Source organism: Daucus carota, chromosome 5 (genome assembly GCF_001625215.2).
Source record: "Daucus carota subsp. sativus chromosome 5, DH1 v3.0, whole genome shotgun sequence".
Classification (NCBI taxonomy): Eukaryota; Viridiplantae; Streptophyta; class Magnoliopsida; order Apiales; family Apiaceae; genus Daucus; species Daucus carota.
Genome location: NC_030385.2, coordinates 16,982,233 through 16,999,025, shown reverse-complemented (window position 1 = coordinate 16,999,025; position 16,793 = coordinate 16,982,233). Strand labels below are relative to the sequence as shown.

The following is a 16,793-nucleotide window of genomic DNA, read 5'->3' as shown; positions in this document are numbered from 1 at the left end:
ACTATTTTTCTGGATTTTTAAAACAATTAAATCTAATTAATAAATCAATTAAAATCAATTAATAAATAATTAAAACAATTAATCAATTAATATTTGAATTAATTGACTCATTAGAATAATTAATTACTAATTAAAATTAATTAACAAATTAAATTTGATTTATTTTTGAATAAAGAAATAATTAAAAACTATTTTTAAAAATAATTAAATGATTTTCGGAATAAAAGAAATTAAAATAAATCAGATTTGAAAGTTTTGATACTTCAAGGTTTAAACTGCAAGTTTTCGAAACTTCAGGGTTTGAAACGCAACTTTCGAAACTTGAGGGACTAAATTGAAAAATCAGAAAGTTCAGTACTACAATTTCACCACCTCCAAAAGTCCAGGGGTCAAACTGCAATTTTGCAGCCGCCGCCCATGGCTTCGCCGGAGGTGGCGTTTCCGGCAGCCAGAGATGCTCAGGAGGTGCTGATCACCTCCCCTGGCAACCCTGATCACCTCCCCTGGCAACCCTGAGTCTGTTCCAAGCATCAAAACGCCCGTGTAAGCCCTGAATCGACCGGAATAGCTCGAAGAACAGTCGCCGCCGGCGACTTACGTTCCCGGCTCCGACGACATCGTTCCAGAGCTCCAACACTCAATTGCTATGCATCAATCGACTCCGAATCACACGTTCTACTTATTGGTGTGCTTGGTTTTTGCCCAGAATCAATAACAAAGAAACGCCCAAATTCAATTGCAAACATTCATACGGGTTATAAACCCTAGTTTCTTAATTCGAACAATTAAACCCAATTTTGAACATGTTATTGAGCTCCAAATCATGCATACGATATACCAAAATGATCAAGAGAAGATTATCTACAACATGGAAGCATAAAATCACATAAATCATATCAAAATCAAAAAGCCCTAATTTAACCCTAATTAATACGAATTTTCAAACTCAAATTACTCCCTAACGGTGAATCTATACCTGTTTTTGAGACTTGATATGGATTCTACGCGTCGATATCTTCGATTGGACTACTTGTATGCTTGATTCTGAGTCCGATAACGCCTTCAAAACTTCGATTGAACTCCAAGAACGCGAAGAACGAATAACTAGTTTCTCTCGATTCTCGTGTATTGAAATGATAATTATGAAAATTAAAATACTAATTAGTCTATTTATAATTACGAATAACTGGCCCCCATTTGGATCACATCGGATATAAAAATACACTTCTTAATCATTAAGTATTAATAAAACTGATCCATTCGGGACCGACTTTAAAGATAAATATCAAATACACACATTTCGAGAAACTTATGGGGCTCCGAGCTTTGTCTGGCACGAAGTACGAAAATATAATACTTAAGTCAAAATAATTTGGGGTGTTAAACGTATCCGGTGTACACGTTTATCGATACGGTAAAATAATAATAAAATATTCGTAAAATCGTTCCGAAATTCTTTCACGTAAATCCGTACACCAGATGAGAAAAGTTAAAACACGAAAGTGGTTCAAAATGTCTCAAATAACAAACCAACGAAATTTTCCCGGGAGCCCCCCGGGGTTATTTATCAAGTAAACGGTTTTTAAATTAATTAATAATAAGATTTATAGTATACTTAATTAATCCTTAAATCAAATATCAAATCATATAATAATCCATAATTTATCAGGTAAGTGCCTAAATTCTCCATATTTTGATCTGATCATATAAAAATTATAATCTCACAAATCATAGCATGCAAAGACAGTCATTTAACAAGTCAGTTAGCATATAATTTACAAATAATTCACACAACATTCACAAAATATTTACATACTGACATAAATAAATACATGTCGAAATCTCGGATATTACAGCAATTGTGTTTGCTTTAAAACTATGGAGACACTATCTTTATGGCGAGAAATGTGAGATATACACGGATCACAAAAGCTTAAAGTACATTTTCACGCAAAAAGAGTTGAACGTGAGACAACGAAGATGGTTGGAATTGATTAAAGACTACGATTGCACGATCAACTATCATCACGTGAAAGCGAACGTGGTAGCAGATGCGTTAAGTCGAAAAGAGAGATTGAATGTGTTGACCATGGCTCAAGAACTGTCACAAGAATTTGATAAGATGGGAATTGAAATTCGAGCTCCAAGTGCACCTACAGAAATGATTTGCACCATGACCTTTCAGCCCGAATTGATGGAGAAGATAAGGAAGTGTCAAGAAGAAGTGATGAACGAGAAAATGAATGAGTTGACCGGAGAAGAGATTTGTACTCAGGAAGACAACCAAGGAATCTTGAGATTTTCATCAAGAATTTGGATACCGAATGTGGAAGAATTGAAGAACGAAATTTTGAAGGATGCTCACAATTCAGAATTTTCTATTCACCCCGGAAGCACGAAGATGTACCAAGATTTAAAGCAAAACTTTTGGTGGCCGGATATGAAGAAGGAAATTGCACAATGGATCAGTAAATGCTACACTTGACAAAGGGTAAAAGCTGAACATCAAAAGCCGAGTGGATTAATTCAACCGTTAGAGATACCAGAATGGAAGTGGGAGCACATTGCAATGGACTTCATAGTTGGATTGCCGAGGACAAAATCTAATCATGATGCTATTTGGGTAATAATCGATCGATTGACCAAGTCGGCTCATTTTCTGCCAATTAACGAGAGATTTTCAATGGACAAGTTGATTCACATGTATTTGAAAGAGATTGTCACCCGCCATGGAGTTCCAATATCTATTGTGTCAGATCGAGACCCTCGTTTTAACTCTAGATTTTGGAAGCAATTTCAAGAACATTTGGGAACCCGACTCAAGATGAGTACTGTTTATCATCCACAAACTGACGGACAAAGCGAGCGTACAATTCAAACTATCGAAGACATGTTAAGATCGTGTGCGACTTCAAAGGAAATTGGGACGAGCATTTGCCTTTAGTTGAGTTTTCGTATAATAATAGCTATCTTGCTGTTAACGGAGAAAACTGGTAGGTTAACAAAGATGAGGTTCGCGGCGTGGATCAAGATTTCTGTTGGCGAGAATGTAGGAGATGGTTGGTTGTTTGTTATGGGGGTGGCTGCAATTGTAAGCAAAGGGTTCGAGATTGCTAACTGGAATAGCTCTCAAGAATGATCGATGCCTACAATCTGCCTACGTACCCCTATTTATAGGGGATCAAGCCGTTACGTAGTTCTTTCTCCTAAGAGACCCGTGTGGGCTGGGCCTCCCCTTCTAGAATCTTCCTCCCGGAAGGGGCCCAATACGATGGGGCCTAGCCATTTCGGGCTTACCCCAAATGTAAGGGCACTCTCCCACTCCCCGACAGGGACAACCCGCCAGACTACAGAGATAGGACCTTCCAGGGTGTCTTCATCTTTATCCTCTACCTCCTAAGGAGGACAACTCCCTAGACTACAAGGTAGGGCCTTCATAATACAACAATGAGATTTACTCATGCTTAAGGGCGTCCCCCTAAACACAAAGTATCTTTCACTGCTCTTTAATTAGAACAAAAATAGACATTCCTCAGCAAGTGGGCGCGCCCTATCTTTTGACAGGGTCATCTCGAGATTGGATGGATCTTGACTCTCCTGGCCCTGAATAAACCTTCTTCTGTGGGCCTGGCCCACTTAGTTAAGTGACATAATTTAGCGTATAACAACTACCCCCCAGATCTTGGTGGCATTGAAAATGTCGACGAGATCTTTAAAATCTTTTATCTCCTTTTAACAACTGTCTTCGATACAACTGGGCGCGCCATAAGTTCACGACTGTTGAAACCCTCAGTATACAGCTGTACTCCATTATCTGCTATTTTTGATTTATTTTAATTCTCCATTTTCCCCCAGGTATAAATACCCGTCTATTTTCCCCCTTTCCTTATTTCATCTTCATTTTTTTTATCTCAGTAAACCCTCTCCGCCGCCGTATTTCTTCACCAAGCTCTACCGTTCGCGTCGCTGCCCCATTTCTGATTCCGAAACCAGCCCACGACCCCTCTCGCTGTAAGGTACACATACATATCTTTTTCTTCATATTTGACCGAGTAAATCGCCGTATTTGAGCATGTGTCTTTTCGCTTTCTTCTCTGTTCTTCACGTTTTATGCTGTATGTATATGCGTATGTATCTTCATTTGATCTTTGTTTATGTTACCTTAGAACTTATGTTTGTGTTATCTGAACTTCGTAACATATGACTAGGCGCGTGTCCTTAGTGATAGTGTAAGATCCCTTAATCCCCTAACAGAAACGTCCAATTAGGTTTTATAGTTATCTTACAGCTAATTTGTCTTATTACTGTTTCTTCCTTCTCCCTTTTTTTATCTTGGCGCGCCCTAATCTTAGGCGCGCCTTCCTATCTTTGTCACTTCTTTGTTTGCACCTATGTGCCCCAACATATGGTCTCTTTGTTTTCTTCTGTCTGCATTTCATTTCTCCTTCATCTATTTCACTTGCTTCTTGGCGCGCCCCGTTGTTCATTTCGCTTTTACTTCGTTTCCTTTTGCAGCTGGCCACTTTGGGCGCGCCAAGTTTTCTTTCACCAATTCCTCTGCGGTCTTATCCCCTCCATCTTCTGCGATTATGGCTGAAAGTGGTGCTTCTTCTCCCGAAATACAAGAGTCTCCTCATATGGACATAGATGAGCTCTTGACCCAAGATGAAAGAGATCTCCGAGATTCTTCTAGACAGGAGGCAACTCATGTTGTCGAACTGGATAACGACCACTCGGATAATGTTGAAGGAACTAATTCAGAAGGCAATGTGAGTGACAACGATGAGGACAGTGAAGAAATCGAGGCAGAGGAGGAGGCCAGAGCATTTTATCACAACTTAGATGACGAAGAGCTCGACGATGAGGCGCGCCCTCCTTCTCCCTTACCATCTCCTAACCCTTGTGCTCATCCCCGTATCTCCGAACATGAGCTAGACTTCGACTGGGATGAAGATAAAGAGATCCGAGAGACCGTCAAGGTAAAAGCTCGAAAGAAAGCTGGCAAATTGGCATGCGTAGGTTTGTCCTCTACTGCCTCCAATGCTGAGATTAAGTGGTGTTTGAAATATTATGATAAAGGCTGCATCTGGGCGCGCCCACATCCCTGGATGAGGCCCCATATTTTTGATTATAACCCTAGGCTACGGATCCCAAGGATGGTCCTCACCCCAAAACTGGTTAAGTTAGGCATTGGTCCCCCTCTGCATCCCTACTTCAGATCCATTATTGAGTGGTTTGATATTGCACCAATCCAACTTTCTCCCAATAGTTGGAAACTGGCTATTGCTCTCTACATGCTATACCAAGATCACAATAAACGCGCGCCCACAATGGAGGATCTAAGTTTCTTTTTCAGATTGGGCGCGTCCAGTCTTGGCTACTTTTATTTAGTCGTGAGGAGATCCCATAATTCCACTGGATGGTCTGAGGGCAAGACCAGTAATGAAAAGAAATGGAAAGAGCCGTTTTTTTATGCTTGGCCAGAAGAACGGATCAGAACTCAGTTCAACACCTCACCCAGTAAGTATCTTTGGGCGCGCCATATCTCTCCTTTATTTCTTTTTATCACTACCATGTACTTAGATATTTTTCTTTTTTCCTTACCCAGTCGAAAGAAAACAGTCTTCTCTATCTGGGCGCGCCAAAAGACGCGCAGAGAATATTATTAACCTTCCTTACGAAGCCAAAATTATCAACCATTTTTATTACATTATGGGGCGTCTCATAACACCAGACTCCCCGTCCGTTATGATGATTGCTCTGTCCTGGGAGGCGTTCCCGACCGGCGTATTGTCGACGGGAGGGTTATCGCCTATCCCCGATCTAGGATCAGGGGGTTGGTTCCCGCCGGGCGTTGTCTCGCCGTGATTCGACATCTTTCTCCTTGATGGAAAATCTTGAACTCCCCCTCCTTCTAGCGCCAATTTGTTAACGGAGAAAACTGGTAGGTTAACAAAGATGAGGTTCGCGGCGTGGATCAAGATTTCTGTTGGCGAGAATGTAGGAGATGGTTGGTTGTTTGTTATGGGGGTGGCTGCAATTGTAAGCAAAGGGTTCGAGATTGCTAACTGGAATAGCTCTCAAGAATGATCGATGCCTACAATCTGCCTACGTACCCCTATTTATAGGGGATCAAGCCGTTACGTAGTTCTTTCTCCTAAGAGACCCGTGTGGGCTGGGCCTCCCCTTCTAGAATCTTCCTCCCGGAAGGGGCCCAATACGATGGGGCCTAGCCATTTCGGGCTTACCCCAAATGTAAGGGCACTCTCCCACTCCCCGACAGGGACAACCCGCCAGACTACAGAGATAGGACCTTCCAGGGTGTCTTCATCTTTATCCTCTACCTCCTAAGGAGGACAACTCCCTAGACTACAAGGTAGGGCCTTCATAATACAACAATGAGATTTACTCATGCTTAAGGGCGTCCCCCTAAACACAAAGTATCTTTCACTGCTCTTTAATTAGAACAAAAATAGACATTCCTCAGCAAGTGGGCGCGCCCTATCTTTTGACAGGGTCATCTCGAGATTGGATGGATCTTGACTCTCCTGGCCCTGAATAAACCTTCTTCTGTGGGCCTGGCCCACTTAGTTAAGTGACATAATTTAGCGTATAACAACTCAAGATTAACCTGTTTTTTTTTTTTTTTTACTTGTACTGTTGCCCTGTTTATTACATTTACTCCTGTATATGCCCTTGTGTTATTGTCCATAACCTTCTTTACCTTGTCCATTTTCTGCAGATATGTCTCTCCCATCTGGTTTCGGGATTTCCACAGGGCGCGCCCAAGCTCAGGGCGCGTCTGGTTCACGACAGGCGCACAAGGTCTCTGTAGGCCAGCCTATTCTTCAAAAATCTTCTCCCAAGAAGAAAGACCTGGAGAAGAGGAAGCCCAAGGTCACCCTCACTCTTGACCAATCAAAGAGGCAGAAGGTGGGGGAATCTACCTCTGAGTTCCCTTATGAAGCTCCAGTCACTGCTGCTGGTGACTGGTTTGCAAAGATGGCTGACGTCTACCTCGGTCCTGGGAGATTTCACAACTGGCAGCAAAGGACAGGCGAACAAGCGGCTGAGGCTTGTAGGCGCGCCGCAGGTGAACTATTCTTTCATCTGACTTGCAATCCTTCTGACACGGAGAAACTTAAGGCACGCCTGGACGCCGCCAATGATGAGACTGCCTCCTTAAAGAAACAATTGGCTGAGGTTGAGAAGGAGAAGGCTGAGCTAGAAAGATTCAAAGTCAGAGCTAAAAAAGATATTCCTCGACTGAAATCAGATGCAGACAACCTCAGATCTGAACTGAACAAGACAGCTCAAGAACTTACTGCTGCTAGTGGGCGCGCCTTATCCCTGGAGAGTGAGGTTGAAAACCTAAAGGGCCAACTTACTACGACCCGTAACGAAGCCTTTGCTGAGGGATTTAGAAGTTATGTTATAGGCTTCTTGGCGGTCGACCCAGATTATGACTGGAGTAAGTTCGTTCCTGCCACGCGTAATTGGATCGAAGAATTTAAGATTGAGGAAGCTCAGGCAATCGAGGACAAGAGGCTGGCTATTGAGCTTGAAGCTGCTTCAGCATCTGCAGAAAGGTTTCTTCGACAAAGTGAAGATGAGGCGCGCCAAGTTGGCGAAGTTGAAGCTAACGCTGAAGATATCAATATCATTCCTCGACTGACTTCTGGTGATATTCCCCAGGAGATTCCTGCTGTTGAAAACCCTTCTCCTCAGCTTATCAACCCTGACTCTTCTCAACCCAAGAACCAAGATTCTTCTCAGGACTAGACTTTGATCAAATTTAGGGCGCGGGTCCCTGCAACCCTGCAACTTGTTGAATTTGTGTAGCTTGCGTAATCTTATCTCTTTTAACATTAGGACATGCCTCTTCATTTAATGATGTCCGTATTTGTTTATTCTCTTTTGCTAAATGCTTTCAACCCATGACTTGTTTGTTATCCTTTTGTCTCTATTTTCTTGTGCATGAATACTCTCCTCTTTGTGTGGTATTATATCATATGGAAATGTGGCGCGCCATATGATCTGGCGCGTCTGGTCTTAACGTATACTTTGTTATCGCTCTTGATTGATTTTACCCTCAACTATCTTGCAATTGCATGCTTTGTCTTTAAGTCATAAGACACTGATGCGTCGCCCCGAATGTCAAGGTACAGTTAGCTAGTGGGATCAGAACTGTTCTTACCAAGTGAAGGGCAGGAAGACGCGCCTTTAGACCAGTAGTATTAAGATTTTATCAAATAACTCTTCTATCATTCCTTCTGCGAACACTCTTGTCTAGCTTAAAAATGACATGCGAAGTCGTTAATATGCCAAGTAGATGATATGTAGGCGCGCCCCATGTTTGGGCGCGCCCTATGTTTGCAGGCGGCAAAAAGAAGTAAAAAGTCTTATTGCATATTGGAGAGTGTGATTACAAAGAATATCTTGCCCTATCACCAGACTGAATCTATCATACTGACGGATCTCATATGGCGCCTATTGATAATACTTCTTTAAGTGCTCAGCATTCCAAGCTTTGGAGATGGGCTCCCCTTGCATGTCTTCCAGGTAGTATGCTCCTCCAAAAATCTCTGCTCGAATGCGGTACGGTCCTTCCCAATTTGCACCGAACACTCCATGACCTGGCACTTTCATCCCTGGCATCATCTTGCGCAATACCAAGTCTCCCACTTTGAATGGTCTGGGCTTGACTCGACTGTTGTAGAACCGGGCTGTCCTTTGTTGGTATGCTGCCAACCTAACTTGCGACTCCCTTCTGACTTCTTCCAGCATATCTAGATGTAGCCTCTGACTGACAGCATTGTCTTCTTCCTGAAAGTGGTCTCTCCTAAAAGAACCTGCTCCGACCTCTACTGGAACCATTGCCTCGCAGCCATAGGTCAACATGAATGGCGACTCCCCAGTGGTTGTCCTTGGCGTGGTGTTGTATGACCACATCACCATTGGAAGCTCCTCCTGCCAATCACCTTTCTTCTCTTCTAACTTGGCCTTCAGCGTGTGTTTGATGATTTTGTTGATTGCCTCAGTTTGTCCATTGCTTTGTGGATGGTACACAGCTGCAAAGTTCCTCCTTATATTCAAGTCATCACATAACTTCTTCAATTCTCTGCTATCAAATTGTTTCCCATTATCAGATATCAATTTGTACGGGATACCAAATATGCACACGATTGAATTGAATACAAAACTTGTTATCTTCTTAGCAGTAATGGTTGCCAGAGGTGCGGCCTCGGCCCATTTTGTAAAGTAATCTACTGCCACTACTGCATACCTGACTCCTCCTTTGGCTTTTGGAAGCTCTCCAATGAGATCTATCCCCCATAAAGCGAATGGCCATGGACTGAGTAACGGAGTCAGACTTGCTGCAGGACGAGATGAATATGTGGCAAATCGCTGGCACTTGTCACATGCTTGCACGAACTTACTTGCTTCACTCTTCATAGTTGGCCAGTAGTATCCTTGCCTAAGGATCTTCAGTGCAAGTGAACTACCCCCCGAGTGATTGCCGCATATTCCTTCATGTACTTCCCTTAAGATATAATTGCACTCTTCCCCTGCAATGCACTTCAGCAGCGGCTGGTTGAACCCTCTCTTGTACAAAACGCCATCATATATTACAAATCTCGCTGCTTTGTATCTGAGACTTCTGGCTTCCTTTACACTTTCCGGGAGCTGACCCTCCTGGATGAACCTAAGTATAGGGGTCATCCAAGTATCTACAACTTCATCCTCCACCTCCATCAGATCTTCTCTGAACCGGGTGACCTTCTGTGCTTCTGACACACTTGGCTTCTCCTGAACACAAAATTGGATAGTTCCTAATAACTTGGTGTCCCTTCTAGAACTGGCCTTCGCTAACGCATCAGCACCTTCATTTTTCTCGCGAGGAACCTTTTCCAAATGTACCTCTTTGAACCTCTTCATCAACTCTTGTGTATGGGTCATGTATAAGTTCGTCCTCCATCCTCGAGCTAAGAACCCCCCATTTACCTGATGGACCACCAACATTGAATCACTGTATACAATAAGGTTCCTAGCCTTCATTTCCATAGCCAGGGCTAGACCATTGATCAAAGCTTCATATTCTGCATCATTATTTGTTGCGGGGAACCCTAGGTGAATGGCACTTAACAACCTACACCCCCCGGGGCTAACCAAAACTATACCAACTCCAGCTCCGTCAGAGTTGACAGCTCCATCGACATGCAAGTTCCACCATGTGTCATCTTCTACCAAAAGACCGTCAATGGGCTCAACGTTGGGACTATATGGCACTATTGCCCATTCTTGGCTATCATCTTCAAATTCTAGCAAGAAATCAGCCAGAGCTTGACCCTTGACAGTAGCCCTAGGCTTATACTCTAAATCAAACTGTCCTAGCTCTACTGCCCACTTCATCATTCTTCCCGTTGCTTCTGGCTTATGCATAATCTGACGGAGAGGGTATGAAGTTCTTACCTCGATCTTATCAGCCTGAAAGTATGGACGAAGTTTTCTTGCTGCTAAGACCAAAGAGTATACCAACTTTTCCATGCTAGTGTATCTTGTCTCAGCATCCAATAGCCTTTTGCTAACATAATACACCGGGAATTGGACATCCTTCTCCTCCTTTACAAGAACGGCGCTGACCGAGTATCTTGAAACAGCCAGGTATAAGATCAATGTTTCCCCTTCTACAGGCTTGGCCAGGAGAGGTGGCTTTCCCAATTGTTCCTTTATCTTTTGGAAGGCCTCCTCACACTCTTCTGTCCATACGAACGTCTTTCCGGCTTCTTTGATTGCTTTAAAGAACTCCTTGCACCTGTCAGAGGACTTGGACACAAACCTATTCAATGCTGCTATCCTCCCTGTAAGGCTCTGAACCTGCCTCACATTCTGAGGGGACTTCATATTAAGTAATGCCTTTATTTTCGCAGGGTTAGCCTCGATCCCTCGATGGTTTACCATGAACCCCAAGAATTTACCAAACTCAACTCCAAATACACACTTCTGGGGATTCAGCTTCATTCGATACTTCCTAAGTATGTCAAACATTTCAGCCAAGTGCTGAATGTGATCTCGCGCCTCCTTGGACTTGACCAGCATGTCGTCTACATAAACCTCCATAGTCTTGCCGATCTGCTCCTTAAACATCATGTTTACAAGGCGTTGGTAAGTTGCGCCTGCATTGATTAATCCGAATGGCATCCCTATATAGCAATATAAGCCTCTGTCAGTTATGAATGAAGTGTGCTCCTGATCTGGTTCATACATGGGTATCTGATTGTACCCTGAATAGGCATCCATGAAACTTAACAGAGCGTGTCCTGCTGTGGCATCCACCAACTGGTCAATCCTTGGGATTGGAAAACTATCCTTTGGGCATGCTTTGTTCAGATCTGTGAAATCAACACAGGTTCTCCACTTCCCATTAGGCTTCTTGACAAGGACTGGGTTAGCCAGCCATGTAGGGTAGAACGACTCCTTGATCAGCTTAGCACCCAACAACCGGTCAACCTCTTCCTTTAGTGCTTGGGCCCTTTCTCCACTAACAGGCCTTCTCTTCTGTCTCATCCCTTTCTTAGTAGGGTCAATGTTTAAATGGTGACTCATTACTTCTGGGTCGATCCCTACCATATCGGCATGACACCAAGCAAAAACATCCAAGTTGCTTCTTAAGAAATGGATAAGGCTTGCCTTCAACTCTCCTTTCAGCTTAGACCCTATCTTTAATATTTTGGCCTCTCTGGCCTCCCCAACCTGGATTTCAACGGTATCTTCAGCTAGACCGGTCTTAGCTGACTCTAGGGGCAACCTTGGGTCTAGATCAGACTCCTCTTTGGTTCCAGATGTCTCCCCTTTTTCCTATATAGAGCAAGGCTTAAGCTCTGCATCTGAATCTACTTCCATTGGTTCTTTCCCTTTTGATTGCTCGAGATTATCTCCTTCATCAGGAAATTGGACGAAGTAAGTCATATTGACCTCCCCACCAGTGTTGGCAATAATGGGTTCTTTCAGGGATCTACTCTTCTTGAAACCTTTAAGAGATTGCAGGTAACACTCTCTGGAGTCATATTGGCATCCCCTCACAACTCCAATCCCTCCAGGTGTCGGGAATTTCATAGACAAATGATATATTGATGTGACCACTCTCATTTCTTTCAGTAACGGTCGCCCAATAATGGCATTGTGCGATGAGTCGTGATCCACAATCATAAAATCCATAACCTGAGTGGCTGAGCATGTTCCTTCTCCTAGAGTTACCGGGAGCCGGATTGTCCCCTTTACCTTTACAGCCTCTCCACCAAATCCATAGATATAGACATCCTCAACTTTCATATCCTTATCAGGGAGGCCAAGCTTCTGGTAGGTGCCATAATAAAGAATGTTGACAGAGCTTCCGTTATCAACGAGTACACGATGAACATTCATTGGACCAATACGAAGGGCGATCACCAGGGCATCATTGTGCGGGTGGTGAACCCATCTGGCATCTTCTTCTGAAAAGGTAATGTCAATGGCTTCGCCTCTAAAGACCTTAGGCGGTCTAGATGACAAATTATGTATATTAGTAAGGGGCCTACCTTTCGCTTCCTTTGCATATCTCTCCATAGCCCTGGTCCCCTCACCGGCCAAATGTGGCCCTCCAAAGATGACATGAATGCTTCCCTCCTTAACGAACTGGATGTCCTCTTGCTTTCCTCTTTCTTGATCGCCAGCATAGCCAAGCCCCCTTCTGTCCTTGGCTCGAATATCTCGTCGGGACCGGGCTTCTCGCACTATCCATTCATTAAGCTGGCCTTCTTTGATTAGCAACTCGATCTCCTCTTTCAGTTGTCTACATTCATGGGTATCATGCCCGGTTGATTCGTGGTATTCACAGTACTTGTCCTTATTCTTGGCTTGCCAAGAATTTAGTGGAGCTGGCCTGCGGAAGAGTCCCTTGTCACGATTAACTTCGAAGATGTGATCAATTGGCGCGGCAAGTGGTGTCCAACGATCTTCTCTTTCTTCATGATCTCGAGGAGGTGTATAGTTCCTTCTATACATGGTGTTGACCCGGTTGGGACTTCGTCGCCTCCCCCTTTGTTCTGGACTTGGGGACCGGTCCCTTCTCTTTTGTCGGGCCTTACCAGGGCTTCTCTCATTCTTTCGACTCTCAGCCAGTGACTGTTCAACATTTTTATATGCCTCAGCCCTTGCATATAAATCTGCCAGAGACTTGGGATCATTGCCTTGCAAGTGCTTCCAAAAATCAGTTCCCACTCGAAGCCCAGCCACCAAGAAGCTTTTCAGTGTCTCATCAGTTGCCCCCCCGAACGTTGGATGACTCCGCATTGAAACGTTTGAAGTAGGCATGTTTGTTTGATATTTGCCAGAGTGGTGACTGGTGGAGCGTACTTGACGGTGGCCTGGAACTGAGTCAAGAACATAGTCTGCATGCTTGTCCAAGAAGTGATGGATGCTGGTTCCAATTTCCGGAACCATTGGTAGGCACTGTCTCTGAATGTGGCCGCAAGAAGTCTACACCTGACAGGGTCCGGTATCTGGTAGACACCCATCTCAACATTGAATCTTCCAAGAAACTCTACAGCATCTGAGTTGCCATGAAACTTTAAATCGGAGGTGGTGTTTTTGTAATTGGCTGGCAGCGGAGCCTCTATTACTTCAGCAGAGAATGGTGATAGGGCTTGGCTTGAAAGAGACGTTTGGCTTCCGTCGAAATGTGCCAGGAGTTTCCTTAGGCTGTTGACATCAATAGCTCCGATGCCTGGAATGGTCTGAACGTTTGGCTGTGACAGAGTCATTGATGGTAGTGTTCCGGTAGCCATGAGATCGCTTGCCGTGGTAAGAGGATTGGATTGATTAGCGTGAGTTTGAGCGGATGGGGGCGCATTGGCCTGAGATGAGGCTTGAATATGCGGATTGGCATGAGCATTGACCTGAGACGAGGCTTAAATGTGCGGATCGGCAATGGTCTGATCAAGATTTGCCTAACCATTCGTTATTACATACCCTACTACTACCAGAACGAAATATAATATAACTTTTACGGTAATTTACAAGAGGAGACAAGAAAAGAACCTGATGATGAGTCTTTCCGTTGCCCGGAGACGTCGCATGCTCGCGCGTTCCTCCCTGACTCTGCCGTCCTTCAAGCACGATCGGGTCTCGCTCCGATCTTCCCCCCAAACCACGGGGTTCTTGTTCCTGGGATCTGTCATAGCTTCTTGAGTCTGATCCATGCGGAATCTCCTTCCTATGTCCTTCTCGACCCGTGCCTGCCGTCCTTGACCCGGTACTCGCATATTCAGGTCTGCTTTCAAGATCTTTGATCAGGGCCAAAAGATCCGCCCTACTGACTCTTTCTCTGTATCTTTCTGCCAGAGCGTTAACATCTCGACTGGCCTCTTCCAGATGTGCGGTCGCTCGTCTATCTTGCGGGGGTCTTCCTCCGTCCCTGGCGCCCTCTCCTCCGGCGGTAGTCTGGCCGCCTGACGCGAATAAGTTTCGGGGAACAATCACAGGCCTTCTATCATCACGATGGCCTGACTGACTTTCCTCTTCAAAGGGCTGCTTCCCGGAACGATGTGTTCCGGGGACAAGGGACTCCAGTTGAGCGACTCGCTCTCTGAGCGCTTGCTGTTCTCTTGCTTCGTTTCTCAAGTAATGTAACTCCTTAAGTAACTCCTCGTTGCTCATGAAGACCGGCGGCGAGCTGGAGATGGGGCGTCTCATAACACCAGACTCCCCGTCCGTTATGATGATTGCTCTGTCCTGGGAGGCGTTCCCGACCGGCGTATTGTCGACGGGAGGGTTATCGCCTATCCCCGATCTAGGATCAGGGGGTTGGTTCCCGCCGGGCGTTGTCTCGCCGTGATTCGACATCTTTCTCCTTGATGGAAAATCTTGAACTCCCCCTCCTTCTAGCGCCAATTTGTTAACGGAGAAAACTGGTAGGTTAACAAAGATGAGGTTCGCGGCGTGGATCAAGATTTCTGTTGGCGAGAATGTAGGAGATGGTTGGTTGTTTGTTATGGGGGTGGCTGCAATTGTAAGCAAAGGGTTCGAGATTGCTAACTGGAATAGCTCTCAAGAATGATCGATGCCTACAATCTGCCTACGTACCCCTATTTATAGGGGATCAAGCCGTTACGTAGTTCTTTCTCCTAAGAGACCCGTGTGGGCTGGGCCTCCCCTTCTAGAATCTTCCTCCCGGAAGGGGCCCAATACGATGGGGCCTAGCCATTTCGGGCTTACCCCAAATGTAAGGGCACTCTCCCACTCCCCGACAGGGACAACCCGCCAGACTACAGAGATAGGACCTTCCAGGGTGTCTTCATCTTTATCCTCTACCTCCTAAGGAGGACAACTCCCTAGGCTACAAGGTAGGGCCTTCATAATACAACAATGAGATTTACTCATGCTTAAGGGCGTCCCCCTAAACACAAAGTATCTTTCACTGCTCTTTAATTAGAACAAAAATAGACATTCCTCAGCAAGTGGGCGCGCCTAAAGATAGGGCGCGCCCTATCTTTTGACAGGGTCATCTCGAGATTGGATGGATCTTGACTCTCCTGGCCCTGAATAAACCTTCTTCTGTGGGCCTGGCCCACTTAGTTAAGTGACATAATTTAGCGTATAACACTTGCCAGCATTGGAATGCCCCCCCCCCGTACGAAGCTCTTTATGGAAGGAAGTGTAGATCACCGATATACTGGGATGAAGTTGGTGAAAGGAAAGTAATTGGTCCAGAATTGATCCAGCAAACAAAGGAAGCAGTAGATGTGATTCGAAGTAGATGGATTGCAGCTCAAGATAGACAACGAAAGTATGCTGACCCGCACAGAAAGGATGTTGAGTATGAAATTGGAGAAGCGGTTTTGTTGAAAGTATCACCTTGGAAAGGGATAGCAAGATTCAGAAAGAAAGGGAAATTGAGTCCTAGATTTATAGGCCCTTTTGAGATTTTGAGCAGAATTGGAAAAGTGGCATATGAACTAGCCTTACCGCCTCAAATGCAGCACGTTCATAATGTTTTCCACGTCTCGTTGCTTAAGAAGTTCAACCCCGACACCAAATGTATTATAGAGAATGAACCAGTTGAGATAGAGCCCGATTTGTCTTATATCGAGCAACCGGTTTGCATTCTAGATAGGAAAGATAAGGTGTTCAGGAATAAGATAGTTCCTTTAGTTAGAGTTTTGTGGAGGAATCCCAAGGTTGAAGAATCAACGTGGGAATTAGAAAGTGATATGTTAGACAAGTATCCTCATCTATTTACTTAGATTCTGGGGTCAGAATCCTTTAAGGGGGGAAAGATGTAACGCCTGTAATATTTAACTTTATATATTACAATATTCCATTTTGGTGATATATAAAATTTCTGTTTCCTAATTATTAAATTATGTGAATTCGACTTATACATCGTTACATGACTTCCGATTATATTTAGAACGTGCTTGTTTAATTTTTAGCGAATAAATTTCACTACGCGATTAAATGATATTACTAGTTGCGACGGTTTTGACTTAATATTAATAATTGTGATCGTTGTCGCTACCCGATTTAATAGTAATAGAGATTTATGCAATTTAGTGATATTTGATAAATTGCGAGTAGCCGGTAGATTTTAATTGTAAAATAGCGACTTGATATAAATTTTCTCGAGATTTTTCGTGTATCATATTCGTGTTTTATATTTATGTGAAATGTGACTATTAGAGCTCTACTTGTGATAATTCTTTTAAAATTCATTCTTTGTCCAAAATTTTTGAAAACTATTTTATTAAACTTCT

The 16,793-nt window shown here is 44.0% G+C and overlaps 1 protein-coding gene across 1 annotated transcript; it reads left to right on the top strand.

The window, feature by feature from the left end:
• The first annotated feature begins 15,229 nt into the window (after positions 1-15,229).
• On the top strand, positions 15,230-16,283 carry LOC135152773 (uncharacterized). Its single transcript, XM_064093868.1, has 2 exons — positions 15,230-15,328; positions 15,651-16,283. The coding sequence occupies exons 1-2, from the start codon at positions 15,230-15,232 to the stop codon at positions 16,281-16,283; spliced, it is 732 nt and encodes a 243-aa protein (XP_063949938.1).
• The last annotated feature ends 510 nt before the right edge of the window (positions 16,284-16,793 follow it).

What these genes read in the sequence shown, in the direction of transcription:
- LOC135152773 (XM_064093868.1), top strand. Translation starts at nt 15,230, where the DNA reads ATGGGGCCTAGCCATTTCGGGCTTACCCCAAATGTAAGGGCACTCTCC. An exon ending in CAGAGATAGGACCTTCCAGG is followed by an intron (nt 15,329 to 15,650) that starts GTGTCTTCATCT and finishes AACACTTGCCAG; the next exon opens with CATTGGAATGCCCCCCCCCC.